A 24,055-nucleotide genomic window follows, 5' to 3' on the forward strand; every position below is an offset into this window, starting at 1 on the left:
CTGTGACGTGTTCCTGTGTCTGCAGAGGAACAAATGAACCATATTATTTCTCTTAACTGCCCAGAAGAGGGCTGGACATTGTAGAGCACACAGTTTTGGGAAAATAGGGGATTGGAAGTGTGTTGAGGCCACTCTGCAAGTAGCAACCAAGGCTGGTGGAAGTCAGAGTGGGGCTGTAAACAGGCTGCTGGGGTCAGAGCTGATGAATTACCCCCCTCCCCAGACACTCAGGTGTGATCTGCATGCTTGTAGGCTGGTTGTGAGCACCCCAGGCTGGAAGCAAGAGCAGTAAGGCATTGTAAGGCACCTATGGATGCAGGGCAAGTGGTGACACAACCCCTCACTGGTCTGGAATTGCATCCCAGAACTTGAAAATGGCTCAAGCACATAATATGGATATGAAGAGAAAAATATCTTCAGTGTTTAACAAGACTCAAGCGAAGATCACTAAGGTGAAACTTGCTTTGTTTACAGTATTGTTTGCTACACACCAAATCTGGAAAGTGGGTTTAGATTTGCAGGCATTTTAGAAGAACTTTCAGTTTTGCAATATTGAATTTTTTCCTCAGTTGTTCTTGATTCAAATAAAAATTGATCCAGTGAAATCATGAACCTGCAGATTTTGCTTCATTAGTATGCCGGGAGGCAAAATAAACTGTTTTATAATCTTAGCTAAAGAGCCATATGATTGCTTAGGCTGTTACTTTTGGGAAGACAAAACAAACAGATTACTAGGTCCAGGACCTAATGGAAGTGTGTGTGTTCAGATGCAGCGGCTATATCAGCCTATACATCAAAATCCTTACCCTTTCACTTTCACACGAGACAGAAGTGCCACAGTTGATATATTGGCAAATTCTGCAGATCTTTTTCTTTTTTTCAGGTAATCTCTTGTCCAGTGTAAGGCTTCCTTAGCTTTCTACTTACTGGGCCATGTCCTATCAAGAACCACAATCTAGGATCTGGCCAGCACATCTAGTGAGGGATTAACCAGATCTTTAAAAAGTTGCTCTTCATCTTCCTTAAACAGAATGACTCCTGCTTGAGGGCATAAAGCTGTCTTTCCAGCAAGGCTGGGTTATGTTTCCCTGTGCCAAACCTGGCTCATGGCAGAGTCCTCCTGATGATCATCACCCTGGTGGTAAAGTACTAGAATGTGTGTGGGTTTTCCATCATCTTCTGAAGCTTTTTGATATTACTCACTGCTGGAATGCGAGTTAGGTAGATAACTGAGGTGTTCCAGTCTGGTGAGTCTCATATTCCTATTTTCTTATGAATGCGCTCTGAGATTTTTCTGTGAAGTTCTATAACTGTAATTTGTGATTAACCAGAGAGAGAAATACATCCCTAAACTGAAGGTGATGAATTCATTTACATAAATTCTTTGTAAAGAGACACAATACTGAACTGTTAAAACGGGCAGAATGGACTTTTATTTTCATTCATTCTCCAATAATACCACACAATTAGATAGCAACATCTGAAAAAAAATCTTGAAATAATTTAAACAGAAGGCACGAAGAATAAACCCGATAAACTAACCACAAGATCATGAGATAAACTCCCCCTTCCCCCCAAACATTAGTTCAAGAGAGGAGCCCCTCGGAACAAGTTTCTGTCACAAGACACTGTGATCAAAAGCTATTGCCCGGTGGAACAAAATATATAGCACAACTTAAGCTTAACCATTCTTTCATGATACAAAAGAAAAAAAGGGCAAAAGCTTGATTTTTGCTCAGATTTTGAGTATGATGTCACTTCAAATGAAATATTTTAAATCCAACACACCGATAACTATATTTCGCAAATGCTATGCAAAGACGTAGTTGGCAAAACTTTGCATTAAAAACAAAATATACAGTTAAACTATTTTTGGATGGGAGGAAACTTGTTCTCATCTCAGCTAGGGATATCAAAGAATATCTGACTGCTTAAAAAAAAATTATTCTCTATACAGTAATATACTGCATGGGCAATTGATTTGTGTCCTGATAGTGTGAAAGCAAACAAACATCACACACCACAGAGAGGAATAAAACTACTTCATTCATAAGAGCTTTTACATTTTTTGCAAGAGATGGCAGCTTTATTTTTTAAACAAAGCTACTTGAATCAATGACATGCGATAATATGCCCCAATAGTATAGCTGCTAAGTCTGAAAATAAAGTTCATGCTTCACAATTGAAATATGCAGTGATTATGAAATACATTCGCTGATAATTAATACCATCGTTATTACAACAGAGAGGTCATTCATAAATTAGTTCAGATTCTGAACTTGGTTTCTAAATGGAACGCTTTTTCAAGTATGCAGAACATTAACAGTGTACAGATTTTGGTCCAGATCAACACATTAGTTGGGTTGTTTTTACCAAAGGACGCTTACCCTGCAAACGTTATGGACAAAACAAAACCTGCAAGTACAAGGCTTGTTTTAAAAATGCTAAACATAATTAAAAGATATAAAATCTTATAGTTGTCAACAATCGAGTGGCAAGCATTTGCCAAAGAAAAATGATTTCTCAAATACAAGACAGATCTTTTCAGCATTTTATACGAAGGCATTTGTCAGCAAGTAACAGAGTAAGTAAAACTTTGCAGCTCCCTTTGCCCTTGGAGTCCAGCCTCCTTGCTTTTAAATGGTAATGTACTGTCATAAACAGCTTTCTTCTTCTTTTTTTTTTTTTAAATACCTCTCTGCTTTACAGGTTGAGTCACAATAATGTTTCTACACCAGAATAAAAAGAGCTACTGACAATCACAATATAAACTGTAAAAATGGTTTTAGTAAAAACGTTCATCAAAATTTTCTGACACAGCAAAACATTCATTTGGAAAGTAAACTCTAATACAGCAGGCCGTTCGATCAAAGGTGACCCAGGCATTTTTATTGTTGCCAGCATTCTGACTGATTACTTCCATATTCCTTTGCATTATAGGATATAAACTTTGTAATATATTAAATTGTTTTCTGGCAAAGAGTCAGATTATTGCACTTTATAAAAATTCCAGTAATATCAGGCTTTTGTCCTACTCTTTTGTGAACACTGATGACCTGCAACAAAAACCATGGGACCAAGCACTTTCTTATGAGTAAGACAGGTCCTTGAATGGTTTTAACATACCGCAGAACAAAATGAAAATATTTACAAAAAATGAAAAATGCATTCCTTTTTATACCAATTTTGATTCACAGCAGCAGTGGGTAGAACTTTAATTGCATTACTGATGTGAATCTTCTCTCAAGGAGGAGAGAGTACATAGCTTACCATTTTATGTTTCAATTTGGAAAAACACTAAAAGAAACTAGAAATACCACCAGAATTCTTCTGCTGACTGTCAGGCTATTACTGTCTGGGAAGGCTTAATGACAATAACATCTTAACGTGCATGTGCCAGCTCTTAAACAATGAGCACAACAAATTCAGTAGATATGGCTGTTTCAAGATGGCAACATACGTACAGAAAAGAGGTTGAGAATCCCCCCCTTTAAAAAAATGAATGTAGCAGTTTTTGGCCCTGCTTATTACCAGCTGTATCAATAGAAAAAAATGGAGGCTTTATATCAGCCACGTAGAAAATCAACTGCTTGAACCACAGCGGTTTTACAAATCTAGATGAGGCTTCCAGGCCAGCAAACAACAGTCAAAGTTACTTTGCTCCTCTGCTCTTTCAGCATAGGAACTAGTGAGGAATGGCTCATGCCCACTGTGGATAGTCCATTTACAGCGACAATCATGTCACCACACCTAAAAAAGGAAACAAAATGGAAAGCAGCTGATGAACAATGGTGCCCGACAACTTTAACACAACAATGAGTAACAGATGGCATTTCATAGTTACGGCCTCAGATTTCTATTGGACTTGGAGTTCAGCTACAAGAGCTAAGAGCATTCAATTAAAAAAATGAAGTCTGACCTCCCATTGTAATTAGTAAGGGGAATTCTTGAATCCCTGAGGTTCAACTCTGGTGTAATTCCAACACTAGCTTTAAGAGTTTGCCTGTGGAAAGATACTAGGATTGATGCAAGAGTGGGAGAGGGAGAGAGAAAAAGTAATCATTTACCAGGGTTAAGTAGGGGATAATAAAAACATATATAGACAGACTTATAATATACATGTTTATATGATAAAAACATATACATGTTTATAGGCTAACACACATATTTACATATAATATGCATGTATTGTAGCTGGCAAAAGCAGTGACATCTATAGTTAAGATTGCTCAACACTTTCCAACATAAGACCCTGTTTTCAGTTGCTTATAACTTTACCATTCAAGCTAGTTTCCCATGCCAGATGTCTACCTCAGGGTGTGTGTATAGCTTGAACGGCTAAGTTTGGTAAAGTTACACATACACACACTCTCTCTCTCTCTGAGGCAGACACCTGGTATGGGAAACTTTAGCTTGAATGGTTAAGTCTGGTAAAGTGTACATTCAGGAAGTTTCAACTAAAATGGCTCAACTATTTCCAAAAATGAGGTTAAGGGAAAATACATTGTTTTGCCCATGTTAAAAAATTCCTACAACCATTTCATTAAGAAGATCTACTGTCCCCATGCTTTGGAGCAGAGATTTAAAATTAGGCAGGGAAAGCACCTTTTGCTATCCATGTGAAAATTTGCCCAAATTTGGTCAAGTTATAAACATCTGACAAATCTCAGTTTGTACATGCTTGATAGACACTTGTTTGAGTTTACCAGCTACGTTCTCTTTAGATTCTTTCTGCACTCAGCATGCTCTATCTCAGCGGTTCTCAAACTGTGGGTTGGGATCCCCCACAGTGGGTTGCGACCCCATTAAAAAGCCAGTCCCAAGGCTGGCATATTGTTGCTAGGGCATGGAGCGAAAGCCGAAGCCCGAGCCCCAGCACCCAGGACGGCAGGGCTAGGTTACAGGCCTCTATCCCCACACTGCTTCTACCTGTGACTTGACAGTATATGTTCTATTCCCACAGGGCTACTGAGCATGCTCCAGCACTGCATTGCAGGGGATGAGGAGTAATTTCCCTGCCATTGCATTTCCTGACTGTGGGGGACACCAGAATTCTCTGTCCTTTATTCTCAATATTCCTTTTGCTCCTATATAGGCAGGGTAGGAGGAAGCAGTGTGACTCAGAGTGGTGAGGATCAGAGTGAGGGGGGAGAACATTTCCTAACTTCTAAGGTTACAAAGTCAAGTACTCAATGCTCTTTTAATATAGTTTTTAATGTAATTGTATATTGAAACAAAAATAGTGATGTATAGGACCATAAAACAAAAAATATAGTATGCTTAAGAGTCTGAGAATGTTATTTTATTTGATATTTAAGGGCCTTTAAAACTTGTTAGGATACTGGTACACAGTCTTCATGAATATGAGCAGGGAAACTCCATTCTTAGGAATAAGGCATGCAAAATTATAAAATGAATTTTCTTCTTAAGCCACTATGTAACGAAATAGAAATACAGAGATTATTGCATAGTAAACCTCCAAGAGTCATACAGAGCTCCCAAAAACCACAGAGTATCACTCTTAGCAGCTTAGCTATTGTTATGATCTGAGTCATAAGATGGTCTCTAGTCACCGCCATGTCATTGAAAACATGCATTAAGCTGTTCTGAAAAGAAATTAAGTCTTCCTTAAATTGTAATCATCATGATTCATATTTACTCTGTATGTAAAACAAATATGGTACAATCTTCTACTCATGTTATCAAACCTTCGTGATGTTCAATTTACAGATGAGGGAATCTTTAATAGGCATTTCAAATCCTGCATCTGGAAGGAGCCTAAATTCAGCCAAAACAAACACCCTAAATGCCAGATTTGGGGATCCTATTAAAGTGCCATATTTGGAAATTGGACCCTGCATGTCGATTGCCTCTCACAGTGATCTTGACTAGATACTGCTCCAGCTTCTTCCCCACACCTCTATTATAAAATGAAGCTCCTCTAGCTTTGGTAATTCTTCTCGAAGTAGGCAGAGAGCATTACACAACATGCTCATTTCCCAGCTCCAAATCCTGGGCAAGATATTTCCCCCTATGCTGGGTCTTGGCCTAATGGAGGAGTCAAGGAATCAGTAGAGGTGATGGGGAAGATGGGTCAAATCAGCACCAGTGGTTGATGGTGGAACGTGTTTCCAAAGAAAGGTGGGGGAAGGAAAAATGACTGAGACTAGACGCTCCCACAAGTTCTGACTGATCCACTTCCCCCAGCCAAAAATCCTTCTGACTTCTCAGCACTGCACCTAGTAGACTTGCCAAGCTGCTTTAGAGAGTTGGCCAGCTCCCAAGAAATACTGGATATTAGTCAGTGGCCCAAGGGATATATGTAATGTAACGAATCACTTCATGCAATATGCCTTATTATCACTCTGTCTATCCGATTTCTAATACCATTTCAAAAGATGCGGTAGTACTTACTTTAACCTTCCGTCAAAGTATGCTGGAGTTCCAAGAACAATCGTTTTAATGAAGAAAGGCTGGTTTGTGTGATTCTCCTCATATCCACCAACAATGCTAAAGCCCCAACTTCCTAAATTGCTCCTCCGTAGCACTACATCATGGCAGCTATGTAGGCCGCTGTGGGGTGAGATTGTAGTGTGGAAGGAGAAAAATACATGCCATGTAAATATTTTCATGTTATGTGCAACACTTGCTCTATCGCATCATTGCAATAAGCACGAAAGAGAAGGGGTAATGGTGGGGAAAGGTTGGTAATTAACAGTGTTTCCGGGATGAATCATCTTGTAATATTTAACCATCTTGACTACTGTGTGCTTAAAATTACAAAAAAACCTCTGGAGGTAAAAGAGTATTAAACATAAAGAATGCCTTGTTGGAATTATTGCTTAAATACAGTTTCATATATTTATCCTCCCCCTCCACATCCCACTAGCTTCCATATCCAATGTGTTTTATTTGCAAAATGAAAGATGATTTTTCTGTCAGTTTAGGATTTTCCATCTTGAATTTCCATTTGTCTTCTTTCTGCCTCTTTTGATTTATCACTACCAGTAATGAAAATTTTGCAATCAGATGACAGTTTTTTGGATGATGCAAAAGGCAGAGTATAAATAATTCAGATTGCATTTGAGTAGCTGTACTGGCTTTGAAATACCTACAGTGCGCTAAAGATTCTTATGTCCCTTCATGCTTCAATCACCATTCCAGAGGACGTGTCCATGCTGATTATGGATTCTGCTTGATAATGATCAAAAGCAGTGTAGACCGACGCATGTTCATTTTCATCATCTGAATCAGATGCCACCAGCAGAAGGCTGATTTTCTTTTTTGGTGGTTCGGGTTCTGTAGTTTCCACATCTGAATGTTGCTCTTTTAAGACTTCTAAAAGCATGCTCCACACCTTGTCCCTCTCAGATTTTGGAAGGCACTTCAGATTCTTAAATCTTGGGTCGAGTGCTGTAACTACCTTTAGAAATCTCACACTGAAACCTTATCTGAATTTTGTGAAATCTGCAGCGACGCTGTTCTTAAAACGAACAACATGTGCTGGGTCATCATCCAAGGCTACTATAACATGAAACACATGATAAGATGTGGGTAAAACAGAGCAGGGAATGTACAATTGTCCCCCAAGGAGTTCAGTCACAAATTTAATTAACACATTTTTTAACAAACATCATCAGCATTGAAGCATGTCCTCTGGAATGGTGGCCGAAGCATGAAGGGGCATACGAATGTTTAGCATATCTGGCACGTAAATATCTTGCAATGCCAGGTACAGAAGTGCCATATGAATGCCTGTTCTCACTTTCAGGTGACATTGTAAATAAGAAGCGGGCAGCATTATCTCCCATAAATGTAAACAAACTTGTTTTTCTTAGCAATTGGTTGAACAAAAAGTAGGACTAAGTGGACTTGTAGGCTCTAAAGTTTTACATTGTTTTGTTTTTGAGTGCAGTTATATAAAAAAAAATCTACATTTGTAAGTTGCGCTTTCATGATAAAGAGATTGCACCACAGTATTTGTATGAGATGAACTGAAAAATAGTATTTCTTTTGTTTATCATTTTCACAGTGCAAATATTTGTAATAAAAAATAATATAAAGTAAGCACTGCACACTTCGTATTCTGTGTTGTTGTTGAAATTAATATATTTGAAATGTAGAAAAATATCCAAAATGTTTAATACATTTCAATTGGTATTCTATTGTTTAATAGTGCGATTAAAACTGCGATTAATCATGATTAATTTTTTAAATTGTGATTAATTTTTTGAGTTAATCGCATGAGTTAACTGCAATTAATTGATAGCCCTAACATACTATATATATGAGAGTCACTTTCCTGACCATCACCACACTTTTAAAAGTGGTAATTCATATGCAAAAGTGTTCAATTAAAAGACTATTTTTCTTTTCATAGGAAATCTTTATTCAAATCCAGAGAAGCAGAAATTGTTGAGGTAGCGTAACCGTTGCTTCTCTACATTAATCATGTTGTGCCACGCATTGCAGCATACAAGACATAATTAAGCAGCAAAATGTGGTTGTTTGTAGAATGTGAGCAATAAATGACAGTTAGCTCTTGTTAAGCAGAGTTATTTATCAGACTTGAAAGCAGTTTCCTGTAACTGTATAACTCACAAGACATTCTGACTGTTTTACAGGAAGTTACATACACACATCTTGCACAGAAAAAACTAGAGGAAATCAATGAGGGCCTGATCCTGAAAGTCCTTTTTACCAAAGGAAGTGGCTTGTTACTCTGTGTAGTTATAATCACTTCAGATTTATATTATGGTCTCAATGCTGATTGTCAGATTTGGTTTCTCCCGTGGTTAGTTGCAATGGGAGAGTAACATGGGTCATGAGGTCAATGTATCTGATACAACTCCATGTATGGTCACACTTGAGCCATGCACACAAAACTGATACTGAACTCAAATCAATCCTGTAGGATCATCAGAGGGACTCTGAGAGCGACTCCCACATTGTCGCGATACTGCCTTGCGGGGATTGCATCACCATCAGTGAGGTGGGATGCCTTCAGTAAAAAGGAGACACAAAAACAGGTGCAGGTTTCAAGACAGCCACTGAATGGACACGTTCCACCACCAAAGAGGTGGAAGTCCAGAAAGAGCTTTGCCTCTGTAAGTCCCTTATCCCAAAATACCATTGTGGAAGGCTACGGAGTAACAAAATGAGGGGAAATGCTGATGATCTTGGAGAACCCAGTTCTTTCAGAACAACTCCCTTCAGCTACTGACCTCAAATGAAAACAATGGTGTACTCTAAACTGAGTGAGAGCTGACGTGGCAAAGACTGATGACAATATGACCAAGTGGAAGCCGAGGAACAACACCAGATGTGAATGCGGAGAGCCTAGGCAAAACACTTGAATGCTGCCACAGTGCCCCGTCAACATCCCCTACACCAGAGGAACTACTTGAGATAATTGACAACAGATCGTGGCTGTGGTTTTGGAGCAATATGCTATGATGATGACGACTTCAGGATTTCATTCTTTTACCTTCACATTCTACATGCTCTCTGTGGTTACATCTGCAAACCGTGGGTATAATCCTGGAAACCCTTACTATTAAGGATAGCGCTTACTATTGTGCACCGTGCGATTGAAGTTAACAAGACTATGCACAGTATTAAGCACTATCCTTGATCGTAAGCGTTTCCCAGAATTAGGCCCACAGTTTGTCGTTATAGCTACCAGAGAATGAAGAATGAGAAGTGAAATCTGGTCATATCAGTCAGGCCAAAAGTTAGGGAAAGGACGTGGGTTTGCTGCGGGTGTATTTGTGCTTGATGGAGTTGGTGGCTGGTTTTCCGAGTTATATATGTGAGATTTGTGAATGCAGATTGATCTGTTCTAACTTCTTTCTGCATGTGATAAAAGTCAATGATCAGTGAAGGTTATATCCTTCATTCTATGAAGTTATTCATTTGCCTTTCTAAACTTTGTTTTGTATATTAATATAGGGTGATTTGGGTAAGTGTTCTATGTTTCCTGTTTAAAACTCGGGCTTAACTTGGGGATCAAAAGGACAGCTTACATTGATCGGGGGAACTGAATTGGTTAGCGTTAGACTTTTCCCAAGGTTTCTGAAGGGATAATCAGGGTTTTCTATCTTCCGGTTGGCTAAGAGGATACTTTTGCTGTACAGTCCTTTGTAAGTGGATTGTAAATTGAAATGTGGCTGCAGTAGACAGGCAGCAATAGGGTTAAGCAGGTACTGTAACTAAGCTGTTCTCTGCTTTAGAGTTTAAATCAGTTTTAACATTATATTAATTAAAACTGCAGCAGCAGCATAAAGTAAATCCCCACTAAAAATGAACTGTTATACATGCGTTCAGATACAATAAGAAACAAACCCTTCAACATGTTGCTTCAGCACTATGTACGTCACACAAATATTTTATAGCAAACTGAAAAATGTCAGGAGAATGACACAGCCAAATGCAGGAGTTAATATTATAACAGCAGTGTAAACATGAGTTTAAACAGATCATTCATTAACTAGTACCTGGGAAGGCCCAGCCACATGACCCAGGAGGGTGACCAGCTAGCATCATATTCATTTTCGCTTATTGTGCTTGGTTGTTCCTCATTAGTCTGGGTTTGTTCTGCAACAATCTGGACCTCCAGTGTTTTGAGTGCCACCACTGAAGAGGCAGCACTGGCTTTGAGCATAGCCACTGCCTCACTATGACTTAGATTGGTCAGGTCAATGCCATTAATATTCAGCAACACATCACCTGTTTAAAAGGCAAAATAAGACTGTAAGTCATGTGGCCTATTGAACAGTTGTCTTCCTGTGCTAATACCTGGCCTGTACACATTACTCATGGGCCTAGACAGTCAAAAACAGTAACTCTCAGAGCTGTGAACTGCAGTGTATTCACTTTGAAGCCTCATACAGGCAATTTAAACATTATAATGCATAATCTATTTCACCGCTGCATATCTCAGAAGAAACAGAAATGCTGTGCCTGGCTAGCATGCTCTGCTATCATGCAAATCAGAGGTGGAAATGATCTATTAGGTCAGGCACCTCTCCTGCCTCAGTATAGAACTGGCCCCTACGGTACATCCTCCAGTGCTCTGTTCAGTCCACATTTAAATGACTTGAACACTGGAGCTTTCACCACTCCCTCTGGAAACTATTCTCACCACTAGGGATTTTTTTTGTGACTTCTCCAGCTTTGTGTTCCTTTTCTTAATATATCCCATTCCTCATAGTCATCCCACAGGGTTTAAAGGGAAGGGGGAAAAGGAATGGCAAAAGGTGTAATGTACCCAACGAGGGAGAGGGGAAGTCTTGCACAAGGTAACACAGCAAGTGGGGCATGAAAAGAGTATCCCCACTTCCTTCCCCACATGCACACTTCAATCCTACTGCAGGTCTGTGCTTTACCAATTGGAAAAGACAAAAAAGGGATTACAGGAAAGATTAATTAGGAAAAATCAGCTCTGAGGAAGCAAGAGCATCTGTAAAAAGATTATAATGATCTAGAAAGAGTCAAAAATACAAAGATTGCTGAAAACGATTTTCCTTGAGAATATTTTAAAAGGAGAGAGTCTCTTATGGTCTGAGTGGTTACAGTATTGCTGCTGCAGTGCAGAACAAATCAGCAAAATCCAGGATTCAGTTACACAAGATATGAGAATCAATCACTTTCCAGAAACTTGCATAGCTGGGAAGGCTAATTCCTTTTGCAATTGTAGCTTTAATATCACATAAGGAAGAAAATCACAACTATTGGTTCGACAAATGGATTTTTAAATAATGTTTAGAAAAAGATACTGTGCACATTTGTATACTGCATTTAATGTTCCTACCTTACACTGTCATGAAAAATATCCTCCATTACCTCATTTTAAATCTGCACACTTCAGTTACTGTTCAAACTTTGCCTAATGTCGGTATGGGCCCAGAGGATTTCCAAGTCAGTGCAGTATTGCATGGGGTTGCATTATCTATTTATGTGATTTAGGCGCATGTACAACACATTTGACAAAAAATAAATCAGGAAAATGTCAGGCTGTACCTTAAGCATTATCCCATCAGGATTACCAATGTCATTCACCCCACACCTACTCCCACCCCCCAAATACCCTACCCAATTCCTTTCTCAAAAGCTGGGGATAACAGATGCCCTGTCCTGAAGATCAGCAAGCTCGGTCTAGGTCGGAGAAAGGATGAGGAAAGTGAATTATAGAAAGGACGGTTACTTGCTGAAAATGCCCTGCTGTTAGCACCGTTAAACAAGGTGCCTGTCATCAGAACAGATCAGTTTAGCTGAGGTACTGAAGACATTGCACAAGGAGAGAGGTGGTTTCTCAGACAGCTACAGGGCCCAACCCATGTGACCAAAACCAAAAATAGGATGTGTGTACTGAAGTGAAAAACACCAGACAAGATCCTCAACTCCTAGAGAGATTACAGTCAACTTTATACAGCCATTTCCCAAGCCAGGGGAAAGTGTGGCATTGCACACTGAATTTCCGTAAGTGGAATATTTGAGAGAAGCATTTATCATTGCTACCCTGCATCTGTTGAGAAACCTTATGATACCATGCAAACCAAATTCATGAAAAGAATAATTGAAAGATGCACATGCTGCCATTTGAGTTAAATCCTACCTCGTTTGATCCTGCCATCTCTTGCAAGACAGCCATGAGGTTGCACGCTAGTAACAAAAATTGGCAGTTCACCACTTTTGCTGCCTCTGCCTCCTGCCACTGTCATTCCAAGGGATTCGTGTGGTTCTTTTTTCACAGTAATGTGCTTTTCTTGGCATGTAACACACTGGGAAAGAATCTGCAAGAACACAACAAAAGATATCTTATTTAAAAAAATTCAAAACGGATGCTTAGTAGGTTCCTAATCTATATTTAGGTAGCTAATGAGAGCAACCTGATTTTCAAAGGTACAGAGGGCGCGCAGCTAGAGCCGTCCCTAGGGTATGGCAAATCAGGGCAGCCACTTTGGGCCCTGCATTTTTTGGGGCCCTGCGGCTGCCACCCCAAATGGCTGAATCCTAGGGACGACTTTGTGTGCGTGTTGTACGGGGGGCATTAGGCTGCTGCGGGGGGACGGAGAGGGGGTGTTAGAGTGTGAAGGCTGGGATTAGCAGAGGGTCTGGTGCTGGCAGTGGGGGTCAGGCCTGCACTCACCAGCAGGAAGTGGCAACAAGAACCCAGCCCGCTCCACTCCGCCAGCTCCCGGCGTCACTCAGGGGAGGGGGTGGAAACCGGAAAGAGGGAAAGGGGATTGTTCTGGGCCCCAAACCCCCCTTGAGACAGCCCTGCCTGTAGGCCCTATTGACTTCAATGGGAGCTGCAGGTGATCAGCACTTCTGAAATATCAAGCCACTTACTTAGGTACCTAAATATGGATAAGGAGTCTAACTTTAAGCATCCATTTTTTACATTTCACTTCTAATTTACTTACAATATGCTTAGAGAGGAACTCAACATTGAAGATCTGCAATGCCAAGTTTTGGTGCTGCTGCACAAAATCCATACGTTCATATGGCTAGCATCATGGCACTGAGAAACAGGACTTTGATGTTTAGGTGGAAGTCACACTTACTAAGTGCCTCATTTTTGTAAGTATCATATGGACCAAATTCTACAGACTCCATGTGAAATGAAAAAGCATATGTACTTCAAGGGTCACAAGCCGACACAACTTTTAAACAGTTTATTTTTATATATGCAATTTTTTTTTCTTTTCCAGCCTGTCTCCAGAATCAGGTTTACCTATGTTTGGCTTCACACCACCAGGAGGGTTTAAAACTGAACTAAGGGCTTGTCTGTCTACCCAGGGAGTTATTCTGCAATAGCTATCCTGATTAACTCCATGTGTGGACACTCTTTTTCTGGAATAAGACTGCTTTATTCCCAATTAGTTTAATCTGCTTTGGAAACAGATTAGACTAATTTAGCATACAACACTCTTGTTCCAAAATAAGAGTGTCTCCACAGGGAGTTATTCTATAATAGCTCTTCCAATTTAAATTTATCTTAGTTCAAATTAACTTGCCTATGTAGACAAGCCCAAACGAATTTTATTTGCTTAAAAGCCTTCATCCTCATGTACTTGGTGATATATTCAAAGCATTCCACATTTACCTCCACTGATCATCACAAATCTACAGAAGATTTAGAGGTAAACTAAAAATACAGAAATAAGAAATTACACCAGTTAATCTTCCAGTGGCAGTTATATCATCTCCCCCTCCCCCCCGTGTATGAAAAAAGCGGTACCTTTTTATATTCCCACTACATAATGCCAGAAGAAGTTCAGTATTAGAGTGGCAGACACATATCACTGTGCACATATTAAAGTCAGCTTACTTTTAATTCCATCAGGCTTTGTAGCCATCTACTTGCTGGTGCTGTACAATTATGTAAACAAAATTCTTTAAGACAAAAAACTTCAGCAACAACCTCGGCTTTTCCTTACATAAGAGAGGAGTGCAGGTGAACTATACAATGAAACCTCCTTGGCTCTTTTCTAAAATCTCTCAAATTTTTGGAAGAAAATCCTGGCAAAAACCTAAAGTGCTCACAATTTAAGTGACTGAGATTGAATTCGGTTATCAACACCGTTTGTTGAAAAAGGATATAAAGGAGGTCTATTAAAGACCTGATACTCTAGGTGATTATATGATTCATTTAATTTGAAGAGACAGAAGTCATATTTTTGAAACTACCAACATGTCTGAAGCATAAGCTCTGAACAGCATTTTATTTCTGTAGTAGGTCTTCTGCATAATGCCACTCCAGATTCATGGTGTCTCTTCATTCAGTCCTTCACCCTGTCATAGAAAATATAAGCCAGCCAGTACTCATGCCGTAGCCACAGCTCTCTTTCCTTTGATTCAGGGAAGGGAAAACATGACTTTTTCCACCACAGGCAATGACAATCTGTTTATATTACTCCTGGGGGAATTCTGCGCCACTGCACAATGCAGAATTTTGCAGAAATTAACGAGTGCACAGAATTTCCTTTTCCTCACAGAAATGGGCTGCAGTGCTGCTAGCCGCCACTGGACTCAGCAGAGCCCAGTTTGTACACAGAAGACACTGCTGGAACAAGGGAGCTAGGGGGTTCCTGGTAGCTGCAGTTCCCAGCATGCCCTGAGGGAAGGAGAGGGTGGCATGAAGGAAACTTTGTGCAAATCTGGGACCAAGCATCAGGTTGTTTCTCCCTCTGGATCCCTAGGCTCTGGGGATGGGGTGAGGGGGACAGGTGTCTGGGGAAGTGGGGGGCTCCACAGCAGAGCTCTAGGGTGCAGGTATCTGGACCGGGGGGCCCTGTGGCTAGGCTCTGAGGAGAGGATGGGGTGTGGGTGTATTGGTTGAGGGGGCCCTCATGGCTAGTCTCTGTGGGGGGAGGGGTTGTGGGTGTCTGGCCCCCTGGCTGGGCTCGGTGGGGGGGAGGGGCAGAGAAACAGGAACTGGGCTGTCGTAGGGGTTTCTTTAACTCTCTACTCCTGGAGGAATTTTTGTGTGTGTCTGTATTGTTACAGACATGCCTGCTGACAGGTATTTTGAAATAAATTACCAAAATAATTGAAACTGGCTTGATTATATAGTGTTATTTTGACAAATAACATTTGCAGAATTTTGCAGAATTTTTAATTTTTTGGTGCAGAATGCTCCCAGGATTATTATATGGCTGATGGATATGCTCCAGCTCCTGGGGCCTTGCAGTTCAATGGCTTGCACATCAGAAGTCCCAGGGATGCTCCTGAATGGCAATCCTTCCACATGGCTGTAACACATTACTCACTTTCCCACACACGATTCCAGAGCTACAATTTTATCTCATTCACAAGACTTGTGTGTGTCGCAGTAGCCAGCAAATCTAAATACCATCAAATGCTATTACATTTTCTTTTCAAGTAGAGAAAGGAGAGAAACACTAACCTTATGCGAACTGTGTCTGCTGTGGAACAGCTGCTGTGCCTGGTGCTGGCTGCTGTTATGAGTCCCTGCTTCTCGGAGAATAGCGACTGTCTGCGATTTCACTGGTCTGGAGATTGTTAAATTCACCCTTTCCCCACTAGCCTGAGGGATATACATGCAAAATTAAAATAATAAAGTTCTCACTGTATTGTTATTAATTAGGAGATGAGGGATGGTTTTGTGGCTAAGGTACTGAGCTGGGACTTGAAAGATTTGGGTTCAAATCCTGACACTGCCTCAGACTTCCTGTGTGATGCTGGGCAAGTCATTTATTTTTTCCTGCCTCAGTTCCCCATCTATAAAATGGAGACATTAATACTTTCTTTTCTCTCTCTTTCTCTTGTCTGTTCAGACTGTAAACTCTGTGACAGGGTCTGTCTCTATGCCCATACAACACCTAGCACAACGAAGCCCCCAGTTTCAGTTCCGTTTCAGGCACTTCTGTAATACAAGGAAATAATAACAAGAAAAGGGACTGAATACACTGACCGATTATGATTTTATCGTTTTCAAAACTACTCAATCTTTCAAATCTTAATAGATATTTAAAAACAAATTATTTACCTAGAATAAGTAACTTTGTAAGCAGATTCAGAGAATCTGTTGAAGTAGTTGGAGAGAATATATAATCAGACCACCAAACTTTGTAGTTTTTGGGACTATGCAAAAGCTCAATATTCCAAAATCCCCAAATAGAAAACTGACCTCTTCAAAATCTCAATATATTGAAAAACTGACATAAAAATAACACAAGATTATTAGAATTTCCCCCTAATCACAAGAGATGATATTTAAGATGAAATTTAAATTATACTAGCAAATAAAAAAATCCCCACCAGTATCACAAGTCTCCAACTGCTGTTGGAGTATGGAGTTAATCAAATAGTAAACAACAGCATTCTACATAGTCCCAGTGTTTAGGTAAGGTGGTTTACTGGATGAGTGCATGGCTTAGAATCAGACCCCCGCCCCCACTTCCACCTCCAGCTTTGCCATTGATTGGTTATGTGACCCTTGGGCAAGTTACTTCCTTTTTTAATCTCCTATTTACAGATAGGGAAACTGAGGCACAATGCTACCTATTTTCATAAAGCTTTTTGAGATCTAGAGCTAGAGTGTGATAATTACACAGTATCATGATTTTCCTTGATTTCTTCTGTTAGACCAGGCCTGCACAACTCGTAAAGTGGCGAGGGCCACATTATTCCAAAGAAAACAGCTGAGGGCCAAAACCCCCAGCCCCGTGGAAACACCTTCCCCACCCAGCACCTCCCAGCCCTGCGAAAACACCCCGCTCCAGCACCGCCCAGCCCTGCAGAAACAAACCCTCCTTCCCCAGCGCCGCCTCATCAAAACAGCTGTGGGCCAAAAAGGAAGGTTGGGAGCGGGGAGTTGATACTTGATTTTAAATCAACCAGGGGATCCCAGCTGAAGAGGTGGCTGGGAGCCCACAGGGGAAAATTAAAGTGCCCGGGGCTCCGGTGGCTGAGGGAACCAGGAGCATTCCGGGGCTGGGACAGGGATTTAAAGGGCACAGAGCTGCTGCCGCTGAGGGGAGCCCGAGCCCTTTAAATCTCAGCCCCAGCCCATCCACTGGAGCCGCGGCCGGGATTCAAAGGGCTCTGGGCTGCCCGCAGCGGTGGGGAGCTCTGAGTCCTTTAAATCTCAGCTGCGGCCGGGAATCTCTGCAGGCAGCCCAGAGCCCTTTGATTCCTGGCTGCGGCTGAGATTTAAAGGGCTCTGGGCTCCTCGCTGCTGCGGGCAGCCCAGAGCCCTTTGACTCCCGGACGCAGCTGAGATTTAAACTGTGGGAAGTGATGGTCCCAGGCTAGAGGGATTTTTAGCTTGTGTATGAAAACCTGGGAAATCCAAGGCACCTTGTGCCTTAAGAATCTGCCGACCTCTTCATCACTCAGGATGAGAATTTGCTAAATCATATTTTACCTATCTAGTGTGTTAAGCTCAGTTTGTGGTTTTGTTTACCTGTTAAGGTGATCTGTTTGCTCTCACTTATAATAATTTAAAATCTATCTTTTGTAGTTAATAAACTTGTTTCTTTGTTGTCTAAAACCAGTGTGTAAAAATTATAAACTGGGGGCAGAAAGTTGTTCCATCTATCTCTCCACATTGAGGGAGGGGAGACTTTTATGAGCTTATGCTGTACAGTTCCCTGTGCAGTGCAAGACGGTATAATTTTGGATTTACACTCCAGAAGGGGTGCGTGCCTTAGCAACTGGGAGGTACTTTAGCTGAGCCTTCCCATGCAGAGCTGATCTCAGCATCTATGTGAAGCTGCAGCTGGATGTGTCCCTACCTCAGTGTACGCTGGTGAAAGAGTAAGCTTAGAGAGCGTAGTAACTTATCACAGCACCACAATGTGAGAGGGAGCCCAGGCTGGTGGCTCAGGTGGGCTCAGTGGTACCCCAGTTCTAAGTGGCACCCTGGGGGGAATCTGTCACATCACCCCCATACAATAACCCCACACATCACTCTGAAGCCTAGAAAGTCTATTGAGTCAGTGGGAAGGAAATGGAATTAGCTAAAATCATGGCTGGGAACTCTTTTTGTTTGGAATATCATTAAGTTCAATCATCACTGGGATTCACAGTCTGTTTCCATCCAATTTTTAAGTTCTCAACTGTTATGTTTGTTTGTTTTTAAACACACATAACTTTATAAAATTACCTGAGCAACAGCACAGGCGTTCAGCTACTAGTAATGAGTAACATCTGCCAAAACCACGATACAGTTTAGGCATAATACACAAGTTGTTCTGTACTATACTATGCCATTTTGGGGTGGAATTTGGTGATATGTACAATAAGCGTCTTGACATATAATAAATTTTAAAGTTTCAGACTGAATAAAGTACCCCTGTTAGAGTTTACCTGGATAATCTGAGCAGCAAGTTCCGGAGTCCCATGCTTCAGGTCATGTCCGTTGATTGCGAGTACCCGGTCATTGCTGCAGAGTCTGCCATCTTGAGCAGCCAATCCCCCTTCCAAAAGGTCGAGGATAAAAACTCCTGGCTCATCTGTTCTGCGCACTAATTTAATGCCAAGCTGTTCACTAGAGTCTCGTTTATGCAGCGTCACCTGAAAGCCGTCTTCTCTCAACGAAGTGCTGTCAGCATGGTTGTGTGTCCGGCTTCCAAATCGTCTCTCTCGGAGCACCGTGAGATGCAGCACCATGCAGGGCTGGGAAAGAACAGCTCGAGCATGGTTATGGGACACGTTGCTGATGTCAAAGTTATTGACCTGGAAAACAAGAGGTGAAACAATATTCATATCTGTTTACTGGTTTCTGGATATATCAATAAAATCCTTGCCAAGTTCAGAGACCCTGTTACAAACCTCTAATAGTCTATACCTGGAATTATCTACTTACCCACTGTGCTCCTTCCCTCTCTTCATTCAATTCTCCTAAATAAACACTTTATCAGCTGAGCCTGCAAAGCTAACCCACATCAACATTACGCCATCACTACTACAATTAACACTAACTTTCACATTCTAAATTACTGCCATCCTCTCCGTCTCCCAGTGCATTTGTGTCTGATCATCCTGGGTCTTTCACCCTGTATGCTCAGGGCAGGAGCTGTTTGCTGTCACTTTAAATATGAATAGTCATTTCAATCTGTAAGTTTCGGGAGTGAAACAGACAAATATAACTTGGTAACAAATCCCTGAAAACGGGAATTTATAATGTAATCTCTGACAGATATTTTATTCCAGGACCTCTTTTGATAAATATTTAAGATGTTTCAGTTATTAATCTGTATTACAATTGGTAACTAACTTCTTTTGGTTGATACATGACATTTCTTGACACAAGTGAAATGACCACCAATGTCATATAGGCCTATGAAAGTAGAGTTTATATGGGAAATATGTTAAAAGAAGCATATTTTTTCTGGTCTCTTCCAAAAATGAAAAAGAAACCTGAAATGAAATACAAGTTCAATTTAAAAAACCAACCAACCAACCACGAATAATTGTTTTTCATCCACTGAGTAATATTTTTAAGCCCTAGTTTGTCCTTGCTTTAGAAGGCATCAATAGTCTACTTCTTATACACTACTGTGTTAATTCTAAAACATATTAAAGCAAGCTGGGTGTGAAAGCAAAACATCTATTTCTTCCACACAGACCTTCTAAGTGAAACATGGAGTATGTGAAAAAGTACCAAATGCCTTCTTTTCAGCGTTTAGCAGATGACACTACAAGAGCTCAAAGTCAGATGTCCTTGAACAAAGACATATTTCTCTTTACCCTTCTCTGACAAAATAAAGACCTACCTCAACTGTGTGTTATAACATCATGTGATGCGTAACATAATGGTGCATCAAAAAGTCCATAATGCCACAATGTAACATTGTAATCTGAGAGAGATGAGGTATGGAACATACTGTCAGAAGTCTTAAAAGAGCAACACTCCAATGTGGAAACTACAGAACCTGAACCACCTTAAAAGAAAATCAACCTTCTATTGGTGGCATCTGACTCAGATGATGAAAATGAACATGTGTCAGTCTGCACTGCTTTGGATTGTTTTTTAGCAGAACTAGTCATCAGCATGGAACCATGTCCTTTGGAATGGTGGTCGAAGCATAAAGGGGCATACGGATGTTTAGTATATATGGTACACAAATACCTTGTAATGCTGGTTATAACAGTGCCTTGCGAATATCTGTTCTCATTTTCAGGTGACATTGCAAATAGGAAGTGGACATTATCTCCCACAAACGTAAACAAACTTATTTGTCTTAGTGATTGCCTGAAGAAGAGTGGACTTGTAGGCTCTAAAGTTTTGCACTGTTTTACTCGAGTGCAGTTGTGTAAAAAAATAATAATTCTACATTTTTAAGTTGCATATTCTCAATAAATAGATTGCACTACAGTACTTGTACGAGGTGAATTGAAAAATACTATTTCTTTTATTTTTTACAGTGCAAATATTTGTAATAAAAATAATACAAAGCGAGCACTGCACACTTTATATTCTTTGTTGTAAATGAAATCAATATCTTTGAAAATGTAGAAAACATCCAAAAATTTAAATAAATGGTATTCTATTGTTTAACAGTGTAATTAAAACTGCGATTAATCTAGACTATTTTTTTAATCGTGTGATTAATATTTTAAATTGTTTTACATTCTTAATGTTTACATAAAATTACATACATTAAATAATATTAAGATATTTAAAATGTTAGGCATGTATTTCTAAACAATGAAATAATCAGTTTTTTTAAAAACTCTGTTGATATGAAATATACAGTACATTATAATTTTATATAATAGTATTAAACCTTGTGCCTTCAGTCAAGTATTAAAGGTTACCTGAAAAAGAAAATATTTCTCCATTTGGGTGGGCAAGAAGTGTTAAAGTTCACCTTACAGTCATATTCAGCTTGTCTAAATTCTTCAGATGTCCACCACTGAAGCATGAACATATAACTGCATGTAACACAATACCTAGTTTTGGTCTGCAAAGGCCAAGCCTAGTAAATTTCATGAGCCAGCTTAGCACCAACACAGGCCAATTCTGAGCAAGGAAGCCCTTAGGTCTTCCACAGAGTTTGGTCTGTGTCTTCTGCACCTCTCCACACCTGCTTCTATATGCGCTTCTTACAATGGCAAGGGGATTCTACTGAACTTGCTTACAGAGTTTGCAGAGTTTCAGTGTTATCAGGTCTACAGGGTTTTTACACTGCAGTTCCATTTTTTTCCCATCTAGAGTCACTTTACAGATACTTACAGCTTTTGGAACCATAACTGCCAGCAGCTCAACGACATGAATTTCTATAACTTCAACAGGTTCACCATTCTGGCAGCTCATGGCACAGCCCTTGATTACCGAAAGGCTCTCATTGGCTGCTGGGGTTAGTGATTGGATATAGCATCCAACCAACACCTGCAATTGCCTGGTTTTGAACATAGCTTGAATTACTTTTTGCCAACCTCTGTCCTAATACTTTTGATAGTAAAAGGGCTGGTTTCTCTAATGTTAGGAAAGGAAGGTTTTATTTTCTGAAGTCCATGCTAATTTTATTTAAAGGATACTAAAATTTCCCAACCACATCAGTGTGTGTGTGTCTGTGTGTGTGTGTGGTGTAATTGTCCAGAGTTGGCAATGAGGGGGCATCTACTATGGTATGCCAGATACAAAGGACAGCAATATTTAAAGTTGCTGAAAATAAAATTGAAGAACTAATTTAAAATAAAACAGAACCAGAGCTTTTAATACTTTCTTCTGCTATATACTCATTCTTCTAGATTTATTATATAATTATAAAAGATAATAACCAAAGTTATTTTATCTGTTAATTTTAAATAGGAAAAATAACCCTAATATTCATATCAGAACATTTCAAATCACATCAGTGAAGGACTTCACCACAATATTTTCGTTTTTAAACATAACTGTTGATTTTAGGTAACAAGGAATGGCAAGGAAGCTGCAGCTGAAGGGAACATGACAGTCTAGTTAGCATAATAAACAAGGCAAAAATCAATCCCGTAACTCACAAATGCAATTACAAAAGGCAAATTAAATTAACTTCCTAACCAAAAATAACCTTTGCTTTCTTCGGAAGGGGTGGCTATATCTCAAAAGAAGAGGAGGAGAGCCTCAGACCATTAAAAATAGAAAATAATACACTCAGTCTTTCTTATCCATTTTAAAAGCTATTGAACAGAAATAATTATAGGAAGCCAAGCCCCACGAACTATGTAAATCATTGGTATCAGTACTGGAATAACAGACTCTGCTCAGTCTGAATAATAATTTGTTTTTAAACTAATATTGCAAAGCTAACATTTACACAACACAGATTGGCAGGAGAACTACCACCATCTCATAACAAAGTACAGCAATGATTGAATGCATGCAAGTGGACAGACAATTTAATTAGATTCCATACTTGAAGTATTTGGTCTCCAGCAAGGAGTCTTCCATCTCTAGCAATGATCCCATCTCGATAAACCTCTTGAATAACAATGTTGATCAAAGGAGTTTCATTGCCGCCCACTATGCTAATTCCTAACTCAATATAAGGATTGGACCGGTGAATTTCAATTGTAGTGATTTCTCCTTCGGGCAAGGTAGGTGATTGGTGGGTTGCTGACAAGTTTAAAGAAACAAATAAAGAAAGGTTAATATATTTCTTACTCCAGTACATTTTCAACACTGCAAATTATTGGAAGACAATATAAGCACACCAGATGACAACAGTATAATACAAATAAAACAAATTGGATTGGCTTCATTGTTTGCTGAAACACTTTGGTTAAGAAAAAGATAAAGACCTAGAATAAGTGATCAATATCCATGCACCAAGAGAAAACTTAGGTATTACTTTAAAAAGAGGCTATTCAGAACCGTTTGGGACCTAACCTTTAAAAAAAAATCTTCTTTTTCATACATTTTCTTTATCAATTAGTCCTCCCTTAACCAGTTTCACAGGGCAGCAACAGCTGTCACTGATTTACAAGGTCAAGGCAAGAAGCAAGCACACTTCCAAACACAAACAGACAGCTACAATGGAAGAGGAGGATGCTAATGAATGGTGAGTACACAAGCTACAAACAGGAAAAGGAAGGGGAAAGACCACCTTCCTCTGTGGTAAGGCTCAGTGTTTCCTCTCTAATATCGCAGATGCTAGAGGTGTTACTGTTAGTTCGATGCAGATGGATGCAGGAGTTACTCAGTTGTCTTTTCGTTCGAACAGGACAGTATTCCACAGGTGGGAAGCCTGTTGATCCAGGGGAAAAAAATCTCATCTTAGAAACCAGATTCAGCAATTCTACAGAAAACATTGCCTCAATGTAGCTATCAGACCAGAACAGAGACATTAACAAGCTCTACAGTACCAGATAGCTTTGCGTTATAGCAGTATGGTAGTATTGCAGTAAAAACAACAGATAGATCTTTCCCATCTAACTATGTTTTCATCCAAGTGCTACATTTTCAAGTAGAGAACTCTTTGGAGGAGTTTAACTTTCCAATAAGAATCACTATAGGACAAGCACAGCAGTTGGAGATGTAGGGTTTGTTATTTGTTTGCAGGACTTACAATTATGTCACTAAGTTTCTAGGTTT

At 39.9% G+C, this 24,055-nt stretch overlaps 1 protein-coding gene across 9 annotated transcripts in view; it reads right to left on the reverse strand.

The window, feature by feature from the left end:
* Nucleotides 1–1,408: 1,408 nt before the first annotated feature.
* The window catches only part of LNX2 (ligand of numb-protein X 2), a 110,981-nt gene continuing 88,334 nt past the window's right edge, over nucleotides 1,409–24,055 (reverse strand). For 7 of the 9 annotated variants that reach the window (XM_030562610.1, XM_030562582.1, XM_030562598.1 and 4 more), the window contains 8 exons: nucleotides 23,568–23,708; nucleotides 22,878–23,077; nucleotides 18,841–19,209; nucleotides 15,914–16,054; nucleotides 12,617–12,794; nucleotides 10,497–10,728; nucleotides 6,415–6,573; nucleotides 1,409–3,750 (listed from right to left, as the gene is read on the reverse strand). In XM_030562610.1, coding sequence (XP_030418470.1) covers nucleotides 3,615–3,750; nucleotides 6,415–6,573; nucleotides 10,497–10,728; nucleotides 12,617–12,794; nucleotides 15,914–16,054; nucleotides 18,841–19,209; nucleotides 22,878–23,077; nucleotides 23,568–23,708 — 1,556 coding nt within the window. In that variant the 3' untranslated portion in view covers nucleotides 1,409–3,614. The remainder of the gene's footprint in view (nucleotides 3,751–6,414; nucleotides 6,574–10,496; nucleotides 10,729–12,616; nucleotides 12,795–15,913; nucleotides 16,055–18,840; nucleotides 19,210–22,877; nucleotides 23,078–23,567; nucleotides 23,709–24,055) is intronic. The other 2 variants (XM_030562615.1, XM_030562621.1) reach the window with 2 other exon arrangements.

This window comes from Gopherus evgoodei, chromosome 1, assembly GCF_007399415.2.
Source record: "Gopherus evgoodei ecotype Sinaloan lineage chromosome 1, rGopEvg1_v1.p, whole genome shotgun sequence".
NCBI classification, from domain to species: domain Eukaryota; kingdom Metazoa; phylum Chordata; order Testudines; family Testudinidae; genus Gopherus; species Gopherus evgoodei.